This window comes from Vigna angularis, chromosome 4 (genome assembly GCF_016808095.1).
Source record: "Vigna angularis cultivar LongXiaoDou No.4 chromosome 4, ASM1680809v1, whole genome shotgun sequence".
NCBI lineage: Eukaryota > Viridiplantae > Streptophyta > Magnoliopsida > Fabales > Fabaceae > Vigna > Vigna angularis.
Window position 1 is genome coordinate 572,486 of NC_068973.1, and position 24,576 is coordinate 597,061.

Below are 24,576 nucleotides of genomic sequence, written 5' to 3' on the forward strand. Positions count from 1 at the left end.
ATAAAACGCATCGTTTGATTCAATCCCTTCTCTTCTTTGGTCGTTCTCTCTCATTCCTTGCCCCGTTCTGTTTCTGTGCCTCTCCACATCATACTCCTATGGTAGATACTGAAAAAACAATACGCAGCAGAGTTTGTCTTTGAAATCTTAATTCGCATTGTGTCGCGTGATTCACACTCGACACGTCTTGCGGAATTTGACTGGCCCGGATACCATTACTCTTTTTCAAATTTCACTTCTTCAACCTCTCAAGGTATAGCATCCAAGAACAACCCTGTTTATTTATTCTTATGCATACACTATCCAATGATGAAACTGATTTTAATAAAAGTTATTTATTTTGTTCTTACAATTTGAAAAAAATTGGTTCCAGATTTCCCATGGATTGATGTTCTTTTTGGCGTGTGTTGAATTTTCTTCAATTGGTTGTTTTTTGCCATTTTTTTTTGCGTGTTGTGGTTGGTTTGTGTGGTTTTTAAGCTTTGTCACGTTGAATTTAGGGTTTATTTTAATGGTGCAGAGGAATGTGTGATGGATTCTCTGGAGGGTCAGGGTTTCAGAGGTGTAGATGAGAGTTCTGGAGAGTGCTTCTCTGGTTGAACTTGTTACTCTTCTGTAAGTTTTTTTTTTTTGTTTTCTCCCTTTGAGTTTTAATTACTCTCCGGTTTGATTGATGCTGAATGGAATTTGAGTTTAAGTGGGAGAATTTCTTTGCAAAATGGAGAATGTTTGTTTTCATTTAATGTCTAATGTTGCAGATCATTTGCTTTAATTTGAGTAGTTTCTGAGTGTGAATGTAGGACTGACATTTTGGTGCTTAATTACTTGTGTGCTGACCCCTACCTCGGTTCTATGTGTAGACTTTTATGTGTGTATGCTGGATAGGTTTTATGTTGACAAATGTTTTGGATTTGATGGCTGACCATGCACTGGAGTGGAAGTTGCTGTTTTAAACTGAAATATTTGAAGGGCTAGTAGCTTTGGGCAATGTGTTGCTTGAACAATTAAGGGTTTTCTGATGCTTGAGCATTTCCATATGCTACATATAATGTGGGTAAGGTATGCTGGATGAGGGATAAAGTGGGCAACTCAGTTGATGAGGCACCTAGTGGGGTTTGGGGAGGGTTGATGTATGCAACCTTAATTATGAATGTGGAGTGGAAAAGGGCACCAGAATGCTAGAGTATCAATTTGGAAAAATGTGCTTGCTGGTTCATCTCTTTGAAAGTAAATAAAGATTACAGAATCTGAATATCTTCTTTGTACTGTGATTGAGTTACTTATGGCTTTACAAAAAGTTCACTTACAATTTATTAGGAATTAGATTTAAGTCTAACTCAACTTTACAAAAACAGCTTGTAAAGTGAATTTTTCTTCCCTTTATGTATTGTAATCTGACCTCATCTATTTAATGTGGGATTTTCAACACACTCCATCATGCCAAGTACTTGACATCTTAAGCGTGGGACTGAATATTTGTGGATGGTATGATAGTGGCCTAATAATGAGTGACACGATAGGCTTAACAAACTTTGTTAGAATAGACGTTATCATATTAGAAAGTACTTTTAAACCTAACTCAATTTTATAAAACTGACTTTTAAGGTGAGATTTACTGTTATTTTTATATTATAATTTGACTTTATCTTTAGTTAATATGACATCTCTGACACAATTTCATTGAAAATGCTTACTTTCGAAGGAGGTTGATTTCTTAATTAAAATTTTTTGATAGCTAGATCATGTAATGTGAAGGATGTTTTGACAATTTTAGGTGATACATTATAAGCAGTGGTAGCTGAGAAATGCATGAGAAAAGAGGGGTACAATATATTGTCCTGTTTTTAATTCATGCTTGTTATTATGCCAATGCCATCATCCAAAGTGCATTCTGTAGGCAAATACTTTAGCAGGTTTTGGATCTATTTCCAAAAAAATTATATTTTTTGGAGTTAGATGTTAAGGACCTACACCTTGATGCAGAGGACTTGTTGATTGAAAGCAAAGCAAGGACAGTGTTCTGTGTTCCTCAAAGTCAAAGCAAATTGAGGGTTTACCATTAACACATGGGATTATTTGCTGTGATGCGTGGTAGGATTTGGGATGAAGGAGGCTTCCTAGTCCCCAGATCATAGATGAGAGGGTCTGCTGGTAGCACAGCAGGCACAACAGACTTTTTCTAGACCAGTACTAAAGTATTGGGGTGGTTACTGCTGACTTAGTCAAAACCTTCAAACTCTGCTTTAGTTTGATCTTTTTTCCTCCCTGTCTATGTTTGTAAGGGTAGTGTGATCTCATTCTCACTGTTCTCTCATTTCATTACACCTTCCTGCTTGAAACAATTAAGAGTTCAACAAACTTGTGAGGAGATGATTACTTGGTTTATATTTGGATCATACTTTACCTTCTTTGTGAAGGTCTTGAATTTTATTTGTGGCATTCCATTTTATTTGTTCTCTTTTCATTTCCAGCAAGGCAGTCTTTGTCTCTGATGGAGATTACTCTCTCTCTTCTGCAAAGGAACCCTTCCTCTGAAAAATGACATTGTTTTCTCGGGGACGAGGATAAATAAGCTGTATTTTCATTTAAACATTTTTTTTTGTTTTCCGATGTTATTCATATCGTGGTTAAGCCTTTGTGCAATTGCAACCTTTTTTCTGCGACTTGGACTTCATGGATTTTGCTTGTGGGGTTTAGGTGACATTGGGAAGCCCTTGTGTGTATCTTACAACTGTATTGTCAAGGCTGTTAGTATTAGACAGGGTTGGTGGTTTTAGCTGCTATTTGGTCATGTCTCTTGCTTAACTGCTTAATTTTGTGATAAAAATAATATTTGTGTGTTTGGGGTGAAGGTATGATAGGATGGAAATTGATAATTATCATTGCTTTTCTTGGGACAGTGGAATCATGGGAAACAAGTACGCAAAAGAAAATGCTTCTAATGTTTTATTCTATATTCTTTCTTGATAAATGAAATCAAAATTAGAATTTGGCCATTCTCTGCATGTTATCATTCTCTGTATGCTACTAATGTTTAATTATTTTATTAAATTATTATCACTATTTTACTCAATTATAGGTACAATTTATATGATTAGTATTTTATTTGTTCCTCTGGCGCTTTACAGGAATATGGCTTTGCAGAAGTATGCTCCTTCTGGCCATGCACCTCCCATTAATATGAAACATTTGACCTTTTCCAGTAAGATGCCTAAGAAAGCTGAGCATGACACGGCATGTCAGAATCATAACATGGATGTGGATATTGACCTTAGGGAAGTTTATTTTCTCATTATGCACTTTCTTTCAGCTGGGCCATGCCATAAAACTTATTTACAATTTTGGAATGAGCTTCTTGAGCATGAACTTTTGCCTAGAAGGTATCATGCGTGGTATTCAAAGACTGGAGCATGTAGTGGAGACAAAGATGATGATGGTCTATCATTCCCTTTAAATTACAATATGTTAGTGGAGAGGTATTTTTATGCATCCCATCTCCTTATGATTTTTAGGTGATTTATAGTTAATTATTAACTATTATATGGGTATCCTCCTTTATGCACCACTCCTCTTTATAATATCTTCTTTGATGTTGTAATTAAATATTATACAGGTATCCTCATATTGAGAGGGATCACCTGGTAAAGCTTTTAAAGCAATTGTTATTAAGTACAACCATTCCATCACTGGGTATGAATCTTGGAAATGCCCCAAATGCGGCTGATGTACCTACACTTTTAGGAAGTGGTTCATTTTCACTGCTGAGCTGTACGTGTTCTTCGTTTTTTCTTTAAATCATTATCTACTTTTCACACTTTAGGTGGTTTGAAAATTCTTACTATGAATTTACTGATTGTTAATTATGGAAAAAATGAAAATTTTCTTCTGTGTAGTAAATTGATTGGTGCTTTTGGTGAAAATTGGGTTTGCCCTAAGAATCTCCACAAGTAACTGCTTGTTACTTTAGAGATTTTGGGTGCCAAAAGGCTTTGGGGTTGTTCTTGATTTGCTGTTGTTTGGTGCATGTGGTTGTAAATAATGTTAGATGTTAGAAATTTTATTGACAGTGTATTGCTTAAGTTCGTTTGGGATTATTTCTCCTATCTTCTTTGATATATTCTACAATTGGTCTTTTTGGTAGATCTCTTGACAGATTGACTTTGTCTTCTGCATTACATGTGCTGTGTTCTTTTTCTTTTTGGCTTCTTTATCTTCTGCTAATGGTTTTTTAATGGGGTGTCTTTGGCATAGGGTAGTGTTTGGCTTTGGCTGCTGCATGTGTTGTGTTCTTTTTTCCCTCCATTTCATTCTTGGTTTAGCTTAAGATAATTTCTCTTCCTTTTGCATTTGTATCTATCATTTCTTTATAAATTCTTTGTTGATTATATTGCTTCTCTACTACAGATGATAGGGATAAAATGAAAGAAGTCAAACGGCCACCTCCTCACATGCGCTGGCCTCATATGAAAGTCAATCAAGTTCATGGGCTTAATTTGAGGGAAATCGGGGGTGGTTTCCCAAGACATCACCGTGCACCATCTATACGTTCTGCATGCTATGCCATCGCAAAACCTTCTACCATGGTGCAAAAAATGAAAAATATCAAGAGGTTAAGAGGACACCGCAATGCTGTTTATTGTGGTACGCTATTTTACACAGTAGTAAACACTTGAGCATACATTTAGACCTATTTGTTTAACTTAGTAGTACACTTGTTGAAATGAAAAGTGTTCTTGTTTCCTTTCCTTTTCCTGTAGTGATTATAGTAGACACATCCATTGGTTAACATTAACCAAAGCTCCATTTTCCACCTCTTGAAAGTAAAGAAACTGAACTTGGGAGAAAAATTAAGGGAAACAATAATCTCATAAAAGCAGTAAAGGTGATTTAAATTATCTGCAGTGTTTTAGGGATTGTATTCAGATTTGGTAGAACATATACATAAATGTCAGGAAAACTGTTTTTGACATCATTGATAGAGAAACAATTGCTCTTAAATAGAATACAAAGACACAATAACCGAAAATCCTAATTTATTGATGGATATAATCTATTCCTACAATTCATGATCATTGGTTCGTATACAATAAATATTAACTATACTGTTAGCCTATTAATCATTCTAATTATCCTCTTAAATATGGAATGCAATTAATTCCTAGTTATGTAATTAAAACTGTACAGAGAAATATTAGCTGCAACATAAATCATAGGATTCTGACAGGAATAAATGGGATTACAAGAATTGTGCTTGTTACACGCATTCAATCTTTATTTATAGTCAAAGGACAATAAGGAATACATTAAGGAAATTTAAAAAGTATCCAAATTACAAGATTTCCTATTTACAAATATCTAATAAGATCTCTTATACTTCCCTTCAAATTGGAGCATATATGACAAATGAACAAAGTTTGTTGCAAATGCTACCTAAGAACTTTTTCTCTAACAAAATGACAATCTATCTCTATGTTTTCGCTCATGGAGGATTGGATTAAATACAACTTGTAGAGTTGCTTTTATTTTTTTGACAAATCAATTTAGCCTCTTGAGTATTGAATGATGTAGGAAAATACAGTAGCAAACACACTACTTTCCCTGAGGAAGGTTCCTATAAGGTGGACTCTAAATCAGTTTGTAAGGTGAGGTTTATACCCACTTATATACTGTAAACTCACCTTATCTTTAGTCAACGAGGGAACACACACCGTTCATGTCGAGACATATACATCTTGAGCGTTGAGACTAAACTTTAATGAGTGGTTTGATAGCGGATGAAACAATAGTCCCAATAAATAACAAACTTCGCTAGGATATACTCTAACCCATGTCTCTAATACTATCTTAAGAAGTGAACTTTAAGTCGAATTCAACCTTACAAAACCTATTTGTAAGGTGAGGTTTGCATCCACTTTTATATTGTAATGGCTTTATCTCTAGCCGATACGAGACTTCTAACATTCATAGGTTTCTTTGGCCACCAACATTTTCTTATACTTTACAATGGTTCCATCAATCCCATATTTGGATATATCCTCTAGAACCCTGCGATTGTTTCTATTTGGTAAGGTGAGAAGTTCCAAAGTCCTGTTTTTTTTTTTTAACATGTTTGTCTCCAAGTCTATGACTTGTTTCTATTTCTGTCAAATAATACTTCAGATGCACAACAAGGTGTGGTTATTGTGTTTAGGTTTCTGAGATATGTTTTGTGGGTAGGAGAGATTTTTTTTAAAGGACAGGAAAATCTTAAGAGGGTAAAGTGGCTATTGGGTACACTTAAAATGAATAATAAACTGCTCTAAAATAACACACTGGAGATTCTTGTTTCCCCTCCTTCCAAATATTTTGGACATTTTGAATGAACTCAATTACTGTATATCTTTTCCAAGATTGGATGAATTCATTCTGCCCTATCTTAGTCTTGGGTATTCCATTTGGTTTTTTCATGTCTTTTTGGAGGCTTGCTGCTTTTTGACATGCAACTGAGTTTAGTTTAACATATGCTCTACAGCTATATTTGATCGGTCTGGAAGGTATGTGATTACTGGTTCAGATGACAGACTTGTAAAGGTTTGGTCAATGGAAACTGCATATTGTTTGGCCAGTTGCCGTGGACATGATGTGAGTCTGTTTCTGTACTATAAATATGTATCCTTCTGTTTGTATAGATATATACATTGCCTTAATGTTTGTTAGCCAATAGATTGAACTACATGCTCTATTTAATAGGGTGACATCACTGATTTGGCCGTGAGTTCAAACAATGCTTTAGTTGCATCCTCGTCAAATGACTGTGTCATTCGAGTTGTAAGATTTCATGTCACTAAACAAGTTTATTGTTTTCCTTTTTTTATCCCTTCTCCCAGGCATTTTTTTTGGCTACATTATGTTTGACTATTTCATTTTCATAGTGGCGCTTGCCAGATGGCTTGCCAATATCGGTATTGCGGGGACATACTGGAGCTGTTACTGCCATAGCATTTAGTCCCAGACCAAATGCTGTATACCAGCTTTTATCGTAAGTTTTCTGCACAGAGAAAAAAGGAGTTGATAGTATAATCTTATTCCCAGAAATGTGAATGCTATGTCATGTCAGTAACATTGAAGGTGCCAATTCAGTGGTGATGTATATTTAACTACAATTTGTTGAAATAACATGCAAGCTTTCTCAGTGCAGTAGACATGCAATGCAATTATGTGAACTGTATATCATCCTGCTATTATTGCATACAGTGAAGTTCGTAACTGTCTCTTTCATTTGTTTATCAAATTCTTGATGAAAGCTCTCCTATTTTTCCTTTTATTTTAGTTGTTAATGATTGTGTACTGAGAGATGATCCATGTCAGTTGGGTTGTTCCACCAAATGATTATCACGATTCTTTGATTTCTTCTAGTGATACTTTGAACTGCTGATGCTAGTTTTGTGATTATGACACTGGAGTTTTCCCTTTCAGCTTCAGGCTACATGTTTTTGTCTGCATTCATTATTCTGGCATGATTTATGTGAATGATCCTCACCCTTCGACATTCATGGTTTTCTGTTATAAATAACATGATATTTTGTTTACTTTGCAGTTCCTCTGATGATGGAACTTGTAGGATATGGGATGCAAGGTATACCCAGTCAAGTCCAAGATTATATATTCCAAGGCCTTCAGATTCTGTAATTGGTTAGTTGATTCTTTTGTGAACTATTGATTGATTTATTGGTGAAAAGAACTAATTTGGGATACCTTATTGGCTTTAGGGAAGAGCAGTGGCCCATCTTCAAGTACTGTACCACAGAGCCATCAGATTTTTTGCTGTGCATATAATGCTAATGGAACTGTCTTTGTAACTGGTAGCTCTGACAATCTTGCTAGGGTATGTGTTTGTGTGTCTGTGTTTGTAAGCGCTTACCTGTAGTTAAGAGACATGGAAAAATAACTCTTTAATATTCACTGCTTAAGGTAAATGTTGGCTCTATTTGCTTTTTAGAAACTACTAATTTGTATTTATTTCTTACACTTTTGTTCTTTAACCTTTCTGTCGATGTTCTGGCGAGTTTGTGAATTGATGGTTTGAGGAAAAAATAACCTCAAAGAATCAGAAGATATTCCTTTTCTATTAGTAAAAGTCTTTTTCTAGCCCTGTTCAAGCCTCTGTTGTCCATTTATGATAAACATCACTGCATGTTGATTAGTGCTACTAATTTGTATTTATTTCTTACACTTTTGTTCTTTAACCTTTCTGTCGATGTTCTGGCGAGTTTGTGAATTGATGGTTTGAGGAAAAAATAACCTCAAAGAATCAGAAGATATTCCTTTTCTATTAGTAAAAGTCTTTTTCTATCCCTGTTCAAGCCTCTGTTGTCCATTTATGATAAACATCACTGCATGTTGATTAGTGCTACATGATCCCTCGTCCCACTCTCTCAATCATTTGTTAGGGCCTGTGTGTTACTAGCCTAGCTTTGAACCATTTTCTGACCACCTAGACATGGTCATTGGGCATTTTCTTTAGTGCTAAGAACACATACAGTTGGTTACTTTTTTTGGACCTGAAATTTACCCCACAAATAGTTTTGAGGTGCTTGAACCTTTTTGGTATATAATATTTATCCATCTGTTATCAAACATATTGATGACATCTATATGGTGAGTATAAAATGATGAAAGCCAAACATAACTTTGTTCAAGATATCCAGCTTCACAATTTTTTAAGCTAACCTAAAGGGTTTGTCAGGTTTGGAATGCTTGTAAACTTAGCACAGATGATAGTGACCAACCAAATCATGAGATAGACGTGCTATCTGGCCATGAGAATGATGTGAATTATGTGCAATTCAGGTTAGTATGTTGCAGAAGTTTGTTGTGATCATTGATAAAGGAAACTTTAGCATGCTGATGTCTGCCACTCCTTATTTTGCAGTGGTTGTGCAGTTGCATCCCGGTTTTGCACAACAGAAACTTGGAAGGAGGAAAATATTCCCAAATTTAAAAATTCCTGGTGTGTTTGTGAATTAGAAATAGCTTCTAAAATGATCTAACTGCTGGCACCCTTCTTTACTTTTCACAACATGAAATGTTATATTCTTAATTTTCTGTGCCTTCTCTATGATCTAATATCTGAGTGACTATATTTTATTCCAGGTTGAATCATGATAATATAGTTACCTGCTCTCGTGATGGGAGTGCTATAATATGGATTCCTAGATCTCGTAGATCACATGTAAGTCTTCATCAAATATGATTTCCTTCTACTTTATCTTTCTCTTTAACAGAAAGTTAGAGTTGTTGGCCTTCATTTTTATTCAAATTGCCAAAGCTAATGGTTATTGGATAGTGAGTGCTACTTTATATTTCAATTTGTTAAAATTATTCCATTTAGGGAAAAAGTGGTCGCTGGACACGGGCATATCATCTAAGAGTTCCACCTCCACCTACTCCTCCTCAACCTCATAGAGGTGGTCCTCGTCAGAGAATTCTACCAACTCCACGTGGTGTAAATATGATTGTTTGGAGCCTTGACAACCGCTTTGTTCTTGCAGCTATTATGGGTTAGTTGGTTTTGTTTCTAATCCTAGGGAATTAATGTGTAGGATAGGATAGCTAAAAAGGAAAATTTATGTATAATGGCTTATCATTATCCAATATAGCTACACGGTTTAATTTTTGCTCTTAAATGTAATTCAATCTGAATGATTATAAGTAGGGATGTGGCTGAGTGCTTCTTCACTCAACATTTTCACCAAAATCTAGTCTTCAACTTGGTATTAGAGTGGGTTGAACCCCATATATCTTGTCTCCTATTTTGGTTGAGTTTCTGGTGCTGTCTGCTGCCATCCACCATATTGCACTGTTCACCAGTGTTCATCCACTACAATAGTGAGATCAATGAGTTTCCCATCAATCTCCTACATCTCTTCGGGTTTGAGCAAATCTCTCCTTGGTCTCATTAACTTTTGATTTGAGTTCATAGACTGTTAATGGGCTTGCAATTTTCCAACCATGTCTCTTCCAAAATTTCAAGAGTATATTTTCTTTGTGAAAATATAATACCTTTTTTTATTATGCCGCTTCCATACCGATAAAGTATTTTAGATAGCCAAGATCGTTGGTTTGAAATTGACTGAAGAAATGTTTTTTAATTGAGCAATTCTAGTGATATAATTTCTTGTAATAACAATATCACTAACTTAGACTATAAGATAATTTCTTACCAATCTAGTCAATATGAGACTTCCAACACAGTCTCGTCATGTAGAGACATACATCTCGAATGTGGGACTAGACACTATGAGTGATTCCGATAGTGGGAGGAACAATAGACCCAACAAACAATAAACTTCGCTAGGATAGACTCTAACCCATGGTTTTGATACCATGTTAAGACATGGACTTTAAGTCTATTTCAACTTTACAAAATGACTTGTAAAGTATGGTTTGCATCCACATATATATTGTAAATTGACATTATTTCTAGTCGATGTGGGACTTCCAATTTCAACATGTAGTTCATGTATCTCTAAAGTTATAAGCTCAACATTGCTTAATGGAGCCATGCTTAAGTAAAAAACAGAGATTCCTGAGCCCTCTCTTAATTAAAAGAGAACAATAAGACAAAAAGCTCTAGAGGTGGTAGCAGCGATGACAACGACAATTCTAACGATGGCATTGGCGGAAGCTCTGCCAAAAAGGAATGTGTTGTAATATTTGCATAGAAAATAAGTTTTTTATTTTTTATTAAGTTGGAAGAGATAGATTTGGCAAATTTCAAGCCCATTGATAATCATGTGGATCCAAATCAGAAGTTAACAGTAGACCAAGGTAAAACTTTTTCCACATTTAGAGAGATATATGAGGCTGGTGAGAAAACTCATTTATCTCCCTATTCTAAGACCTGATTTTCTTGTGCAGATGGAGTTGTTAATAGTCTATTCATACATAATCATCACATTGACCATTGTAATGTTGTGATTTCCATTCTAAGATGTGTGATAAAGACTCTAAAACAGGAATTATTGAATGAGGAGAAGGGAAATACTCAAATGTGAGAGTATTGTGATGCAATTTGGGCTGACTATTTGCAGAAGCTAAATATAGATTTGTGGCTTTGTCCTCTTCCGAACTTGTGTGGATTAAACAACTTTAAGAGTTGAAATTTTGTGAAGTTAAGCACATGAATTTGTAGTATGATAAAACATGCAGCTCTCATATTGCGTTTAATTTAGTGTTTTATGAGAGAACCAAACACAAAGATCAATTCTCATTTTCTTAAGGAGAAACTACTGCCAAGGAACGTATTACTAAATTCAACAACTTTAATGACTAGCTTATAGACATTCTAACTAAGTCTTTGAGTCTGCCTTGAGGGGAAGTGTTAAAGTAGTTGTTAATTATTTGTTGTACAGCTTCAATAAAGCTGCTTTTTTTTTTTTATCTATCTAGCTTAAAGGGTTAAGTCTTTAGCCTTTTCTTTTCACTGGACGAGGTCTCACCTTTTTGAATATCTGAAATCACTTTATGAATAGTTGGGGCTGTCTTGGTTTGAAAAGACTTTTTTTACTGTATATTTTTATTAAAAGATTTCATAACCACCACATTGTTTTCAAGTTATTTTTTGTGTTTAGATATTTGATTTGAAGAGGAAAGAGTGAAAACAACTTTCAACTTTTCGGTGTTTTCATCCTTTGACGTGCAAATGTTTGAAAAAACTAGCTTCTTTTGTTATCAGTAATAGGACAAGTGATGAAAATGTAAAATCATTTTCTTTACTAAGCAAACCCTTAATTACTTAAGCATTGTTCTTGTTATCATACAACTCTTGTGCAAGTGTCAGGATAATGCTGCAGCCGTTGTAATCTTCTTTCATGATTTTGAAGCTAGAAGATTATTATTTTATCTGATTGCATGATATTCTTGCAGATTGCAGAATTTGTGTTTGGAATGCATCTGACGGAAGCTTAGTACACTCATTGACTGGGCATACTGAATCTGTAAGTGTTTAATTGTTGGTTTTGGTTTCTCTTCTTACTTTGGTTTGATATCATTTTACTCTTTTGTAAATATAACGTATGATGTGAGACTCTGGCTTTTTATGTGATATGTAACTCAAGCATGTTATCTGATGCCAAGTTTTGTGTTTCAGATTTTGTTTCAGAAGTTGCTTAGGATTTAGAGTATAATTTGATTAATGTTTCAAATGATTGATCTTATCATTTATGATTACATCTATAAGTATTTGTTTTCTACTAGTTTGGATACAAACATAAACTTCTTTCTTACTGTTAGGATGTGTGCACCTCTGGAAGAGATTTATTGACATATTTTCTGAACTTCATGTTTATCCAGCCTTTTCATACCAAGTTTTAAGTACTCATTTACAGTCTTTGGGAATGAGAATGAATGTAAGGTCTGTTAGAACACCTAGGAAATGTCTTTATAATATCTTCATTTTATCTTTAAAAATATCTTTTACTATGCTGGATGATCTCTTAAGAGCAGTTTCCGGAGTTCATTATAGGTCCTATAAAGAGTTTCTCTATTGTTGTGAATTGTGGGTTGTTACATGCAAATACTTTGTTTATTAATCATTCAAAGTACAATATAGGGAAAGCCGAATAATGGGTAACAATGGAGAATATCCCTAATTACCAGTTGTTCATATTTCTCTTATTACTAAGATCAAATTATATCTTTTACACTCCTTCTCAAGTTGAAGTATATATGTCATGTGTTGCAACTTCAACACTAGATGTGTCTTGCTCCACCAAAAAATCAAGTTCCATCAATAAGAAGACAATATCTAGAACTGGACCTTCTATCTGAAGGTGATCCTACCTAACCAACATAAAAAATAACAAACAATTTTGGAATTTCCTTTATCTGAATATATTAAAAATTGATATGGTGCATTCTTGACGTATCAATGAACACATATCACAATATTCTAATGACTATCACATGGGACCTTAAGGAATTAGCTAACCACACTGGCTGTTGGTTGCATACAGAATAACAAGGGTTCTCTTTGTATACAGAAAGAAAAGAAATAAAGCTGTAAAAGAACAGCTGATAAAATGCCTATAACAAACTTGATACAACAGATGTCTTCAATGGGCTTGAAATAAGTAGAGTATATTGAAGCTGTACTCTATTTCAAGGGAGAATATCAGTTAGCTAGGGTAACAAGGTTCAAACATGTTAAAACATGGATGACTAGTTTTTTAGTATTATATAAAATAAAGTTGTTGATGTTGAACTTTATAATATCAAGAATGATTTTAGTACTTGTGAAAGTCACTGTCTTCAGGAGGAATTTGATCAAAGTGAAGAGTTTCATTGTCAATCTTTGATTAGCCTCTGCTTTCGTGTTCCCTTTTCTGTTGCTTAGTTTATGCTTTTTTCTCTGATGACATGCCAAGTTTTTTCTCTTGGTCCTAAGACAATTGCTGAAAGAGAAAACTTCATAATTTTGGATGCATAGTTTTTTTTTTTCTTGGGTCTATCTGGTTTAATTTGTTTCGGTTGTTTTCACTTTAGACATATGTTCTGGATGTTCATCCTTTCAATCCCCGAATAGCTATGAGTGCTGGATATGATGGAAGAACTATTGTTTGGGACGTGAGTCATCAATTACCTTTATCTCACTTCTCTTTAGGCCTTTCTCTATATTTTGAATAACTTCGTTTTCTGACTATAGATATGGGAGGGCATGCCTATCCAGATATATGAGATATCACGTTTCAAGTTGGTGGATGGAAAATTTTCTCCGTAAGTACAAAAATTAATGAACTAGGCCCAGAACTTTATTTTGCATAAATATTTTTATTTTTATTTTTTCTCAAAGAAGTTCTCATAATAATTTACAGTTGTTAATTTGAGATACTCATGGAAAGAATTGTGTACACTATTGTTGTTTACAACACTTTATTATATGGATTTCAAAATCATTTCTATTTCCTCAAAACATTAAAATTAAATTACTTTAAAGATGATATGTAAGTTAGATATTTTTCTGAGAATGTGGCTTTTGTATGATCTTTTTTAATACATATTTATTGTTGGGTAAATTAAAATTTTGGTCCCTAATGTCATTTTTGTGACTTGCATAAAATTGACTTGTCGAATTTCCAATGTCTTTCCCACTTAAATCAGTGCCTGTTGAAATTGAATCCATTGTTTGTAATCAATACAGGTTGCAATTTGCAATACGATGCTAGATCACCCTCTGGCACTGAATGCTGTTTTCTAATAAATTTAAATAACATTGACTGGTGAAGACATCATGATTTGTTGGACTTAATCTTCTAGTTTTCTGATTTATAAAAACTCGTTGATTGTTGAAATTTATTTTATTATCACCTAGAGATGGGACATCAATTATACTTTCGGATGATGTTGGTCAACTATATATATTAAGCACAGGTCAAGGCGAGTCCCAAAAAGATGCCAAATATGATCAGGTGCATATGTTATTATGCTAGTATGGTTCTCTTTTCTTTAGTCCTGTTTTGGTACTAATGCAGTCTGCAAAATATTTCTAGTTCTTTCTCGGTGATTATCGACCTCTGATTCAAGACACCCACGGTAATGTACTAGACCAGGTTAGTTGATTACTTGTTTTCTACTCTTTCTTTTCATTTGTGAATCTGTTAGATCCTAAGATGTACAGATACAACATGTGTTTCAGATTATATATATATATATATATATATATATATATATATATATATATATATATATATATATATATATATAAGTTAATCTAAAGTTAACAAAATAAAAATTTTAAATGACGGGAGAATTCATGCTTAAAAAGTTATCATAAGTCATTTTAAACACAATACAAAATGATATCTAATTATTGTAGTATTCAGATCAGTGTTGGTATGGAAGTTTAAAAATTAAAAAAATACAATAAAAAATATTTGAATTGTTCATGTAGAATCCAACGTGCATCTTAATAACAGTCAAGACATAACACAGCTACTATTTAGTAGTGTTAGTTTTTATTAGGTTAGAACATCTTTTTTAGCTTGTTACCTATGTATCAATTTATCATTTGGGTTAGGTTAGGGGTGGGGAGAGGGGAATCAAGAAGTCATTTTGGGAAAAACCAATCCTGAACATAGATTCTTCTTAATGCATTTAGAAAACCAACTTCTTGGTGTACGTGGTCATTGTTTATAAAAAGGAAAGTACAAGTTAATTTGGCCAAAACCTTTTAAAAAACAATTAATGCAAAAAAAAAATGGTTTGTATAACGTGAGGGTTTTACTGTATAGAGGGAAAATTGGGAAGTTATATATTGGATGAAATTGATTAAAAATACATCGGATGAAATTTTATTCAAACGCTTGTAAATATATATAGACTGTGTCGTTGATTGAATATGGACTGTAAATTTTTCAATTAATGGCTATAAAATAACTCCTCATTTTTCCGTCTAAAGTGACTCCCACGGTATCAGTTTAGAGGAGCTGAACTCTGAAAGTAAAAAAAGAGTATTTGGGTTCAAAATATCTGACTTGAATTCAGAAGGGGAAAAGTTTGGAGTCTTAAAAATATAAAAGCCTTTTGTAAAGCTATTAAAGTGTAGTGAATAATTTAATTCACACTGGCACATTAACTGATGCATCTGGGGATACATTCACTGGCTATGCTTATGATAAATTTGTAGAGGTACACATAAGAAGCTTTTTAGTGGGTGGGCCCTTTTGTTAAAAATGACTTTATTTGATATTGTGGGTTAAGTTTTAATGCATGCTTTATCTATTATCGTACAACATGCTTTCTAATTTGAAGAACTAATGAAATTTAACTCAGGAAACTCAAATTGTCCCGTATCGACGGAATGTGCAAGATTTGCTTTGTGATTCAGGTTACTTGTTTTCTTGGATCTATTATTTACATATACCTGTTTCCTTGTGGTGTTTCTTAGCCATTTCTTTATCCGTCATGTAATCTTATCAATTGTTGATTATTTATGCTGCTAAACTTTCAGCAATGATACCATACCCTGAACCTTATCAGAGTGAATTTCAGCAAAGAAGATTAGGAGCATTAGGCCTTGAGTGGCGTCCATCATCGCTAAGGCTTGCTGTTGGTCCTGATTTCAATCTGGACCCTGATTATCACATGCTTCCATTGGCAGACCTGGATTTGGTTACAGAACCACTGCCTGAGTTTATAGATGTTATGGAATGGGAACCTGAAGTTGAGGTGTTTAGCGATGATGCAGATTCAGAATATAACGTCACTGAAGATTGCTCTTCTAAGGGTGAGAAAGGATGTTCAACCTCCAATGCTTCTGGTGATTCAGGGTGCAGCACAGACAACAGCGAAGGGGAAGACAATCACATGGAAAGCATCCGTAGATCAAAGAGGAAAAAACAGAAGACTGAGGTAAGTACAGGTTGAAAACTGTAAAGTGAACAATGGTTGTTAATTTTGTAACAACTTTAAATCATTCCGGTTTCCATATTTTTTTTTTGTACAGACTGAGATTATGACTTCTTCTGGGAGACGTGTGAAAAGGAGGAACTTGGATGAGTGTGATGACAATACCATTGGGAGTAGCAGACGTAGGAAGGGAAAAAGTGGCCAAAAAATATCAAGAAGGAAATTTTCAAAATCTAAATCTTCCCGGCCTCAAAGGGCTGCTGCACGCAATGCTCTTCATCTATTTTCTAAAATTACTGGTACACCGACAGACGGAGATGGAGATGAAGATAGTTTGATTGGTGATTTTTCAGACAGTGAATCAACATTGCAAGAGTCTAATATTGACAGTGATGAATCTGATGGAACTTTACAGAATGATCAATTGAATTATTCCAAGGGAAAAGAAGTGTCCTATTATGAATCAGAGGACACAAAATCTCATGAGTTAACTGAAACTCGTGTGAATTCAATGAACAAGAGGAGGTTGGTTCTGAAGTTGCCAATTCGTGATATATCCAAGTCCACAAACGAGTTTGATTACCAGGCTGAGTTGGCTGGCTCATCATCAAAAACTATACCAGAACTTACTGATTTTAATGAAAACAGACAAAGTTTTAAGGATTCAGGTTATTATTCTGGCAGTACAAGTAACCCTACAGTTGAAAGAACAGATAAACCAAAACTTGGCCAGGTCAAAGACCATGTAGATTTGCTGGGGAAAATTAAATGGGGAATGGTTAGGGCACGATCATCTAAACCCATGAGAGTGGGAGAAGCTGTGCCATCGGAAGAAAATCCTTACTCTGGAAAATGTCCTAATCATGATGAGAAACAGAATGTTAGTAGTGGGCATGAGAAAGAGGAAAAGAACTTTAGTGCACCAACCCCTGAGTTTGAAACCCAAAATGATGACAGTCTGGTTGATAGTTTGGCAGAGATTAATGAAAATTGTGCTGATACTACCACCTCACAGCCTTTTAATCCCACCGTTAATGGAGGAAAGATCATAGGTTCCAGCAATTGCAGGGACAAAGATGAATCACTAATTCCAGCATATGTGATTCCTCAGGATACTGTTCCTGCTTCAATCAGCTATAGTGGGGTTGACCAACTACCTGAACCAAATATTAGTTTTTGTTCTGTTTCAACAAAACTAAGGTCGAAAAGGGGTGCAAGGGATCCTGAAAGTCCATCCAAGCATGAAATAAAATCGTCCGTGCTAAAGAATACTGTGTGTAGCTCTAATGATAATACTACTTTGAACAATGATGAACAGCATGTGCTTGTGGATGACAACACTAGAGATAAATCCAATCTGGGAGAGAATGTATATCAAGAAATAGATCCTCAGATTAGAGAGAATAGTACTTCACAGGATTTGCTAGAACCACAAGCACAAAGAGATAAAATGTATAAAGCGGTTTATAGAAGGTCAAGATCACATAGGGCTGTGGCTAATTTAGCTGACAGTGGTGGCCAGGGTGAATCTACTTCAAATGGGAGCAACAGTAATTTCAACACCGCAGCAGACTTCTGTAATGGCACAAATGAGGCTGTTCATATCAATGGCTCCTTAGAGTTGGAACCAATTACTTGTGACCCAAACTATGAGCAGAATAATTGCAAAGTGCTGCAAGGACATCATGGAGATTCTATTATTAAAAGTCCACAAAATGTTTCCACAAGTGGAGGACAACTCACAGAAGAAGAAAGGGGTTCTAGCTCAAAATTGACTGTTGGTTTGAGGTCTACTAGGAGTCGGAGATCTAGTTATAATATTCGTGAGACTAGTCCTGTAAATAAAAGGAAATCACTACAATCGAATGTGAAAGTATCATGGTTGTTGTTATCAACCCATGAAGAAGGATGCAGATATATTCCACAACAGGGAGATGAAGTTGTATATTTGAGACAGGTTACACATAATATTTATCTGATAGTAGCATATTTTTAAAACTTTTACATGTGATTTTTTTTTTTAATTTTAAAACTTGAACGTGTTAACCTATGAAAATATCTGTTTTTCAGGGACACCAAGAGTATATAGATTATTGTCGTAAAAATGAGTCAGGGCCTTGGAATTCACTCAAGGGACATATAAGAGCTGTAGAATATTGTAGAGTTCAAAGCCTGGAGTATTCCCATCTCGCAGGATCTGGTGATAGCTGCTGCAAAATGACCCTTCAGTTCGTAGATCCTAATTCAAGTGTTGTTGGGAAATCTTTTAAGTTAACCCTACCTGAAGTTACTAATTTCCCAGATTTTCTAGTTGAAAGAACTAGGTTTGATGCCGCTATGCAAAGAAATTGGACACGCAGGGATAAATGCAGGGTTTGGTGGAGAAGTGAGGATAATTCCTCTGGTAATTGGTGGGATGGTCGAATTTTGTGCGTAAAAGCCAAGTCTTCTGAATTTTCAGACAGTCCATGGGAGAGCTGTACTGTTCGGTACAAAAATGACCTCACTGAAACGCATTTGCATAGTCCTTGGGAGCTTTTTGATGCTGAAACTGTATGGGAACAGCCTCACATTGATGATAGCATGAGAAATAAACTGCAATCTGCTCTCACCAAATTACTGCAGTCAGGCAACACAGTCCAGGTATCTGTCCAAACATTCCTATAGAATGTTGAGGTTGTGCGCAGGTAGATGTAAATATTTACTTCTTTTTTATTAATATCCAGGATCGTTACGGAGTGCATGAATTGAAGAAGATTTCAAGCAAGTCCAAATTTATAAACAGGTAATCCATCTATATCCTTTTTGCACGAAATTGTGAAACGTAAGAAAATGTTACGTTGTTTGGTACCGTGACGAGGTTATGGATAATAAATCATTATAGCTGTTTTATAAATAGTAACGGAGGAGATCAGAGTAAAATAAGATTTTGGTGTAATTTAGTCTGTTCCAGTTAAACTACAAAAGTGTATTCCTGTTATTGGATGGGAGACAAAAATAGCTCGGGTTTTAATTCCCTCAATTTCCCCTCCAATCCAAAATTTTGAATCAAACAAGAAAATTAAAAAATCTATCCCCTCTCTCACTTTCTTTTATTTTCCTCCAACCAAGCACATCGTAAATATGTCTGCTAAATTTGCAGGTATCCTGTTCCTATATCACTTGAATTGGTGCAGTCAAGGCTGAAGAACAATTACTACCGTAGTTTGGAGGCTCTGCAGCACGATGTGGCAAATTTACTGGCTAATTCCACTTCCTTTTTTGAAAAGGATGCCGAGATTTCAGCAAAAATCAAACGCCTATCAGAATGGTTCACACGAACATTATCACCTCTATAGCTCCAGCTTTTCTTTCTGGGGCCACAGGCCAGCATTAATTCCAAAGTATAATAGCTGGTTATTTTCCCCCATATATTTTTTGTAGATATATATTTTTTAATTGTACCTTGGATTAGTTTTTTCTTGCTCTCTCAATTAGCCTCTGAGAATAGACATAGGAATGTCGGGATAAAGTAGCATTATGCTGTGGAAAATTCCTGCGGCTACATTCATTGTTTGTACAGAGACAACTCATTGATAGCAAATGCATAATTCGAATTTAGAATTTGTGGGTAAGGTTGAGGTATTTGCTAACGATACGATACAATTTTGATAATTGTAGTATGAAGATATGAAGTAAGTTTAATTTTGTTTTAAACTTAACTTTTCATAATTCAGTCTAATATTCTTTTTGTATTTTATTTAAGTCTTTACTGTTTCGATTCTTTGACAATTGATTTTTTTATTTTTGTAATTGGCATGTTATTTAGTTGTTTATTTAAGAAGTAGTATATCTCTTAGGTGTGTTTATGGATGGTTTTGGATTAAGTTTCATTAATTTTTTACTTGACTTGATTCAAATAGTTTGAATTGAATTACATTGATTTGTGTTATATATCTTACTAAATTTGAACCCAACCAACTTAACTATTAAGTTAGGTTCCCTTAAAAAAGAAGTTAATGGTTTAGGCTGGATGGAATATTTAAAAATTAAAATTGATCTTATAATTTTAAACATTAGCTTTTACCAATGCATTTTAATATGAATTTTGATTTTTTTTATTTATTTAAAAAAGTTAAATAAATTTAGATTAAAAAACATTAATGCAATGACAGTTTGGGACAAGAAAAGAAGAAAAATGTCTATCAATCCTTTTTATAAATTAAAAATAAAAATATTTATTATATTTGATTGCATTTCGGCTAAGACATGCTTACTATCGTGCAAGATTCCGAGTGTAAAGAAACTATATATTTTTATGAATTTCATAAATTTAAATGTTTTAATATTAAAAATTGTTATTAAATATATTAAATGTTGCTTATTTTTAATTAACTGATTTTATTGTCCATGAGATAATATAGTTGTTATTAGTGTCTTTTTTATCTTTAATCAGTTGATAAATTTGTTTATTTTTTTCAATTTCTTTGTTGATAAGCTTATTCTTAAAAAGAAAATAAACGAATTAACGATAAAATTGAAAAAGAAACAGAGGCGTTAATCGATAAATTGCCAATGAAAAAGATAAAAAAAAGTTATCATATCACTATTGAATATCAAAATCAAATGATAAAAATAAAATTTATTTTAAACACTCAATCAAATAATTTTAAATAAAAACTGAATTAAAAATATTAAAATTCATGTGAGGTATGTAAAACTTAATTAATCATATTTTGTTAAAATAATGATGTAATTATGTCTGTGAAAACTTAGAGACTTGAGCCTAACTTGTTTGAAAGTTAAAATCCCAATGGTTGACGTTGTTACTCATTAGTTCCCCCTACAACAAAAACGTAGGTTTTAATTCTCGTTTTTATTCATCTTTTGTTAACGGTTGATAGGTATCAAAAGAGAAAAATACAAATAAGAGGAAACCTTCTAGCAACGTGGTTTAATCGTTATCTTGTTTTTTAATATATGAAATTTAAAATTTTATTTATTGCTATTCAGTTTGTATTTTAAAAAATAGAGAATCATGTTTTCCAAAAGTACACTTTTGTTAACTTTTTTCACGAAATAATTTCTATTGGAAAGTTGGAAATAACTTTTCTCAATTAACATTCTTAATGTTATAAAAACATCAAGGTACTCTTATTAATTAATTTAATGACAGTTAAATTTATGGTGAAAACATTACGTTACTATTTAACTTTTAGGAAATTTATACAAATATTTTTAAAAATAGTTCATCAACCAAATAAATTTTAGTCAATTTTAAGAATCATGAGTTCTGGATATGAAAAAAATTGTCTCGGAACCAAATATATAACTTGGGTTAGTTCGAAATAAATGAGAAAAAGGACAAAAAGAAAATAGAGAAACTAATAAATATAACAGAAGAGACATAAAAAGAAAATAGTGTACAAAATAAAATAGAAGTGTAAGTAAATATATGTGAAGTATTTTTCATACAAAATTCTGGTACGAGGAAGTGACACTTCATTTTAGATTTAGAAAATGTTGAATAAAATTTAAAATAGCATGACACTTTGTTTTAGGCCTATCCATACAAGTTATCAGCACTGACCAACAACAGTTTTACATTAACTATTTTAATCATTAGATCAGAAACTGCAGTTAAAACAAAAATAAAAAGCTTTTCAGAAATGCATTCTCTCCTCTGTCATACTATAGACAACATAGCCCTTTTTGCTTTAGCTTAAAATTTGAGAAGTAGTTTCTGTTTTCCAAAAGCTTTTCAGAAACTTGACAAGAAAAATAAAAAGATTAACTTTTCAAAATAGGCTAAAACAAATATTGGATTTCCCCAGTATTGAACCTTCATCTGAAGAAGCTCAAATTTCAGTCTCTCCATCGGTATCCACAGTTTGGATTGCAGCAAACGAAAAAAAGTGTCATTCCTTCTTCCCCTCTTGCTGTTGCCTGAATACATAAAAAAAATTGCGATGCCACATGAGTAACTAAAATGCAGTTTGAAAATTTTGCCAAAAAAGCATTCAAAAGGGCTACAATGTACATCATTTTAAATTCAAAAGATTATATTGAATTTTGCCTTTTTCTATTCAATATAACTGCATCATCTATAGTGACAGATAGACATGATTTTAGAGTTTAAAGGGTGGTGTATTAGCATAGACATTTGCAGCCGATAGTAGGTTCCTCATCAAGGTGTGCCAAACTAGAGTCTAGTGTTCAGTGCAGAAATCAGTTTAGAATTTAAATAATTAAGAATTAAATAGAATGGGAAGACCTACTTTCCAAACCATGAATAAAATCTTACCAAGATCTGTAGCATACATGATCAGTACTTGAAAAAGAAACATTTGAAACACGAAGATCTTCTAGCATTTTCAAGTCAACCAAGTAAGCAACTCCTTACATAAAGTGTTATATATCACAAAAACACTGACTATTTAGCAAAGGAAAACAAATCCCCTTAGTTTCTTATTTGACAAATGACTGCAGGGACAAAAAAAAAATACCCAGTACTACATTCATCGATATTTTCCCAGAAAAAGAAAAGTCGAAATTTATTCACTGCAACAATCTGCCCAGAACCATGAATACTACAATGATGGAGACTAAGGCAGCATCACAAGCCATGCTGAATAGAAGTCAAACTTGTTCATGCTTTAATCATTCTAAAGTAAATCTGCCTAAACTTCCAAATAATGAAGGTTATCAAACTATATCAACGTAAACACAAGAAAGGGTTTACAATCTACTTATAACCTATATCTCATGGCTGCTATCTATGCAATAGCCAATATACTTTCACAGCCCTAAACAGACTTACACACATTAGATAAATGTCAAGGCTTAAATCTCTTTATTAGTTGCTCTCCTTGTGCAATATGTCAAGACTAGAAAGAGCAGCATAGTGTAAAACAGAAATATTGTGCTATATGCAAGAAATAATAAACTTATGAATATTTATCCTCAAATCTTCACAGCTCTACCTCCACATCGCTCCATGTACACACACACAAGGAAGAAGGGGATACCCATCCAATGTGGAACTAAATCAGAATCTTGCAATATGACCTAACCTTGGCAAGGACCATTTTACAATCTATCTTCTGCTTAATTCTAATACCAAGATAGCAAACTGCAAAAATAACAAAACAATTTCACAGTTTCAAACACAGAACAGGAATTTACCTGGAAAAAGACAGCTTCACCATGATTGCACTGAGTGCAGCGAACAGACTTGGTCCGAGGAAGCGTTGGATCTGCAGCTACATCCTGCAACACTTGAGTGCGCTCTCCAACAGAATGATGTATCTCATTCCTGTATACACAGAAGTTATCCGCAACCTCCTGAACAAAAAAAAAAAAAAACTAGTCAAACAAACATGTCCCATTAAAATTACTCATATCAGAAATGCAAAGAACCCCTTTCAACATTTTCTTCAAAACAAAGACAACCAACATTTTGACCCATGATTGGGTAGAGATTAAATCAATAAAATAATCGCTATTTTCTACTAAAAAAATCAAACTTTTTTTCGGTCCCAAAATAAACCAATGCAAACGGGTACTTGACGTGGCAAAAACATGAAGAGAATTTTCAGTCCGTCAGAGTTCCACACTTCAAAACAAAAATTAGCTGTAAAGGGGTAAAAGAAAAGGAGAAGAACCTGATGGTCGCAGTTGCGGCAAGCGTAGAGAAGAATCTTCTGATCTCTGTCTTCTTTAGGGTAGAGAATGTTGTTACTGAACCAGAAGCAATGAATGAACAAAAAGAATTCAAAAGAGGGAAAATCGAAGAGGAAAATGAAGAGGGGACAAACCATTCACGGCAAAATTTCATAGTACTCATCTTGGCAACGATGTGAAGGGATGAAGAATCCTACTCGATGCTCTTCTTCGCTCCTTTTCTTTGCTCTTTCTAATTTCCCTCTCACGCCTCTGTCTCTGTTATGTAGCATCCAAAATTTGAACAATACACTAAATCTTTTTCTAAACACATTTTTAATTAACTCTCCTTTTTTTTTTCAATTTTCATGATAATATAAAATTTCCTACTCTATGAAATAAATAAAAATTATGTTTTAATTTCTAAACTAAACTGCTTTAAATTTTAAGTTTATTTCCTTATTGATAAAATCTAGTTTTTATTATCCTAATCGTACTTTAGCTTAGTGAAAAATTATATTTTTCCTCTCATTACAAATAATAATATTT

The 24,576-nt window shown here is 33.8% G+C and overlaps 2 protein-coding genes across 3 annotated transcripts; one reads left to right on the top strand and one right to left on the bottom strand.

Moving 5' to 3' along the window:
• Positions 1-19,989, top strand: LOC108322302 (uncharacterized). Of its 2 annotated transcripts, none has more exons than XM_017554342.2 (25): positions 1-253; positions 501-615; positions 3,129-3,476; positions 3,614-3,768; positions 4,405-4,641; positions 6,512-6,621; positions 6,730-6,807; positions 6,912-7,018; positions 7,577-7,671; positions 7,749-7,864; positions 8,726-8,829; positions 8,912-8,989; positions 9,133-9,211; positions 9,371-9,539; positions 11,908-11,978; positions 13,525-13,605; positions 13,685-13,755; positions 14,351-14,447; positions 14,529-14,588; positions 15,811-15,865; positions 15,989-16,389; positions 16,484-18,343; positions 18,457-19,029; positions 19,113-19,171; positions 19,529-19,989. In XM_017554342.2, the coding sequence occupies exons 2-25, from the start codon at positions 569-571 to the stop codon at positions 19,722-19,724; spliced, it is 5,247 nt and encodes a 1,748-aa protein (XP_017409831.1). In that variant the 5' UTR covers positions 1-253; positions 501-568; the 3' UTR covers positions 19,725-19,989. The 2 variants fall into 2 exon arrangements, with proteins under 2 accessions (XP_017409831.1, XP_017409830.1); XM_017554341.2 differs by having other exon boundaries at positions 521-615.
• A 1,975-nt stretch (positions 19,990-21,964) lies between these two features.
• On the bottom strand, positions 21,965-24,313 carry LOC108322264 (DNA-directed RNA polymerases II, IV and V subunit 9A). The gene is made up of 4 exons (XM_017554290.2): positions 24,183-24,313; positions 24,030-24,105; positions 23,551-23,709; positions 21,965-22,311 (listed from the first exon to the last, which is right to left on the bottom strand). Exons 1-4 carry the CDS (start codon positions 24,209-24,211, stop codon positions 22,231-22,233), a joined length of 345 nt encoding a protein of 114 aa, XP_017409779.1. The 5' UTR covers positions 24,212-24,313; the 3' UTR covers positions 21,965-22,230.
• Positions 24,314-24,576: the final 263 nt, after the last annotated feature.

What these genes read in the sequence shown, in the direction of transcription:
- LOC108322302 (XM_017554342.2), top strand. Translation starts at nt 569, where the DNA reads ATGAGAGTTCTGGAGAGTGCTTCTCTGGTTGAACTTGTTACTCTTCT. An exon ending in GTTGAACTTGTTACTCTTCT is followed by an intron (nt 616 to 3,128) that starts GTAAGTTTTTTT and finishes GGCGCTTTACAG; the next exon opens with GAATATGGCTTTGCAGAAGT. An exon ending in CCAGTTGCCGTGGACATGAT is followed by an intron (nt 6,622 to 6,729) that starts GTGAGTCTGTTT and finishes TCTATTTAATAG; the next exon opens with GGTGACATCACTGATTTGGC.
- LOC108322264 (XM_017554290.2), bottom strand. Translation starts at nt 24,211, where the DNA reads ATGAGTACTATGAAATTTTGCCGTGAATG. An exon ending in ATGAAATTTTGCCGTGAATG is followed by an intron (nt 24,106 to 24,182) that starts GTTTGTCCCCTC and finishes CTTCTGGTTCAG; the next exon opens with TAACAACATTCTCTACCCTA. An exon ending in GCCGCAACTGCGACCATCAG is followed by an intron (nt 23,710 to 24,029) that starts GTTCTTCTCCTT and finishes TTTTTTGTTCAG; the next exon opens with GAGGTTGCGGATAACTTCTG.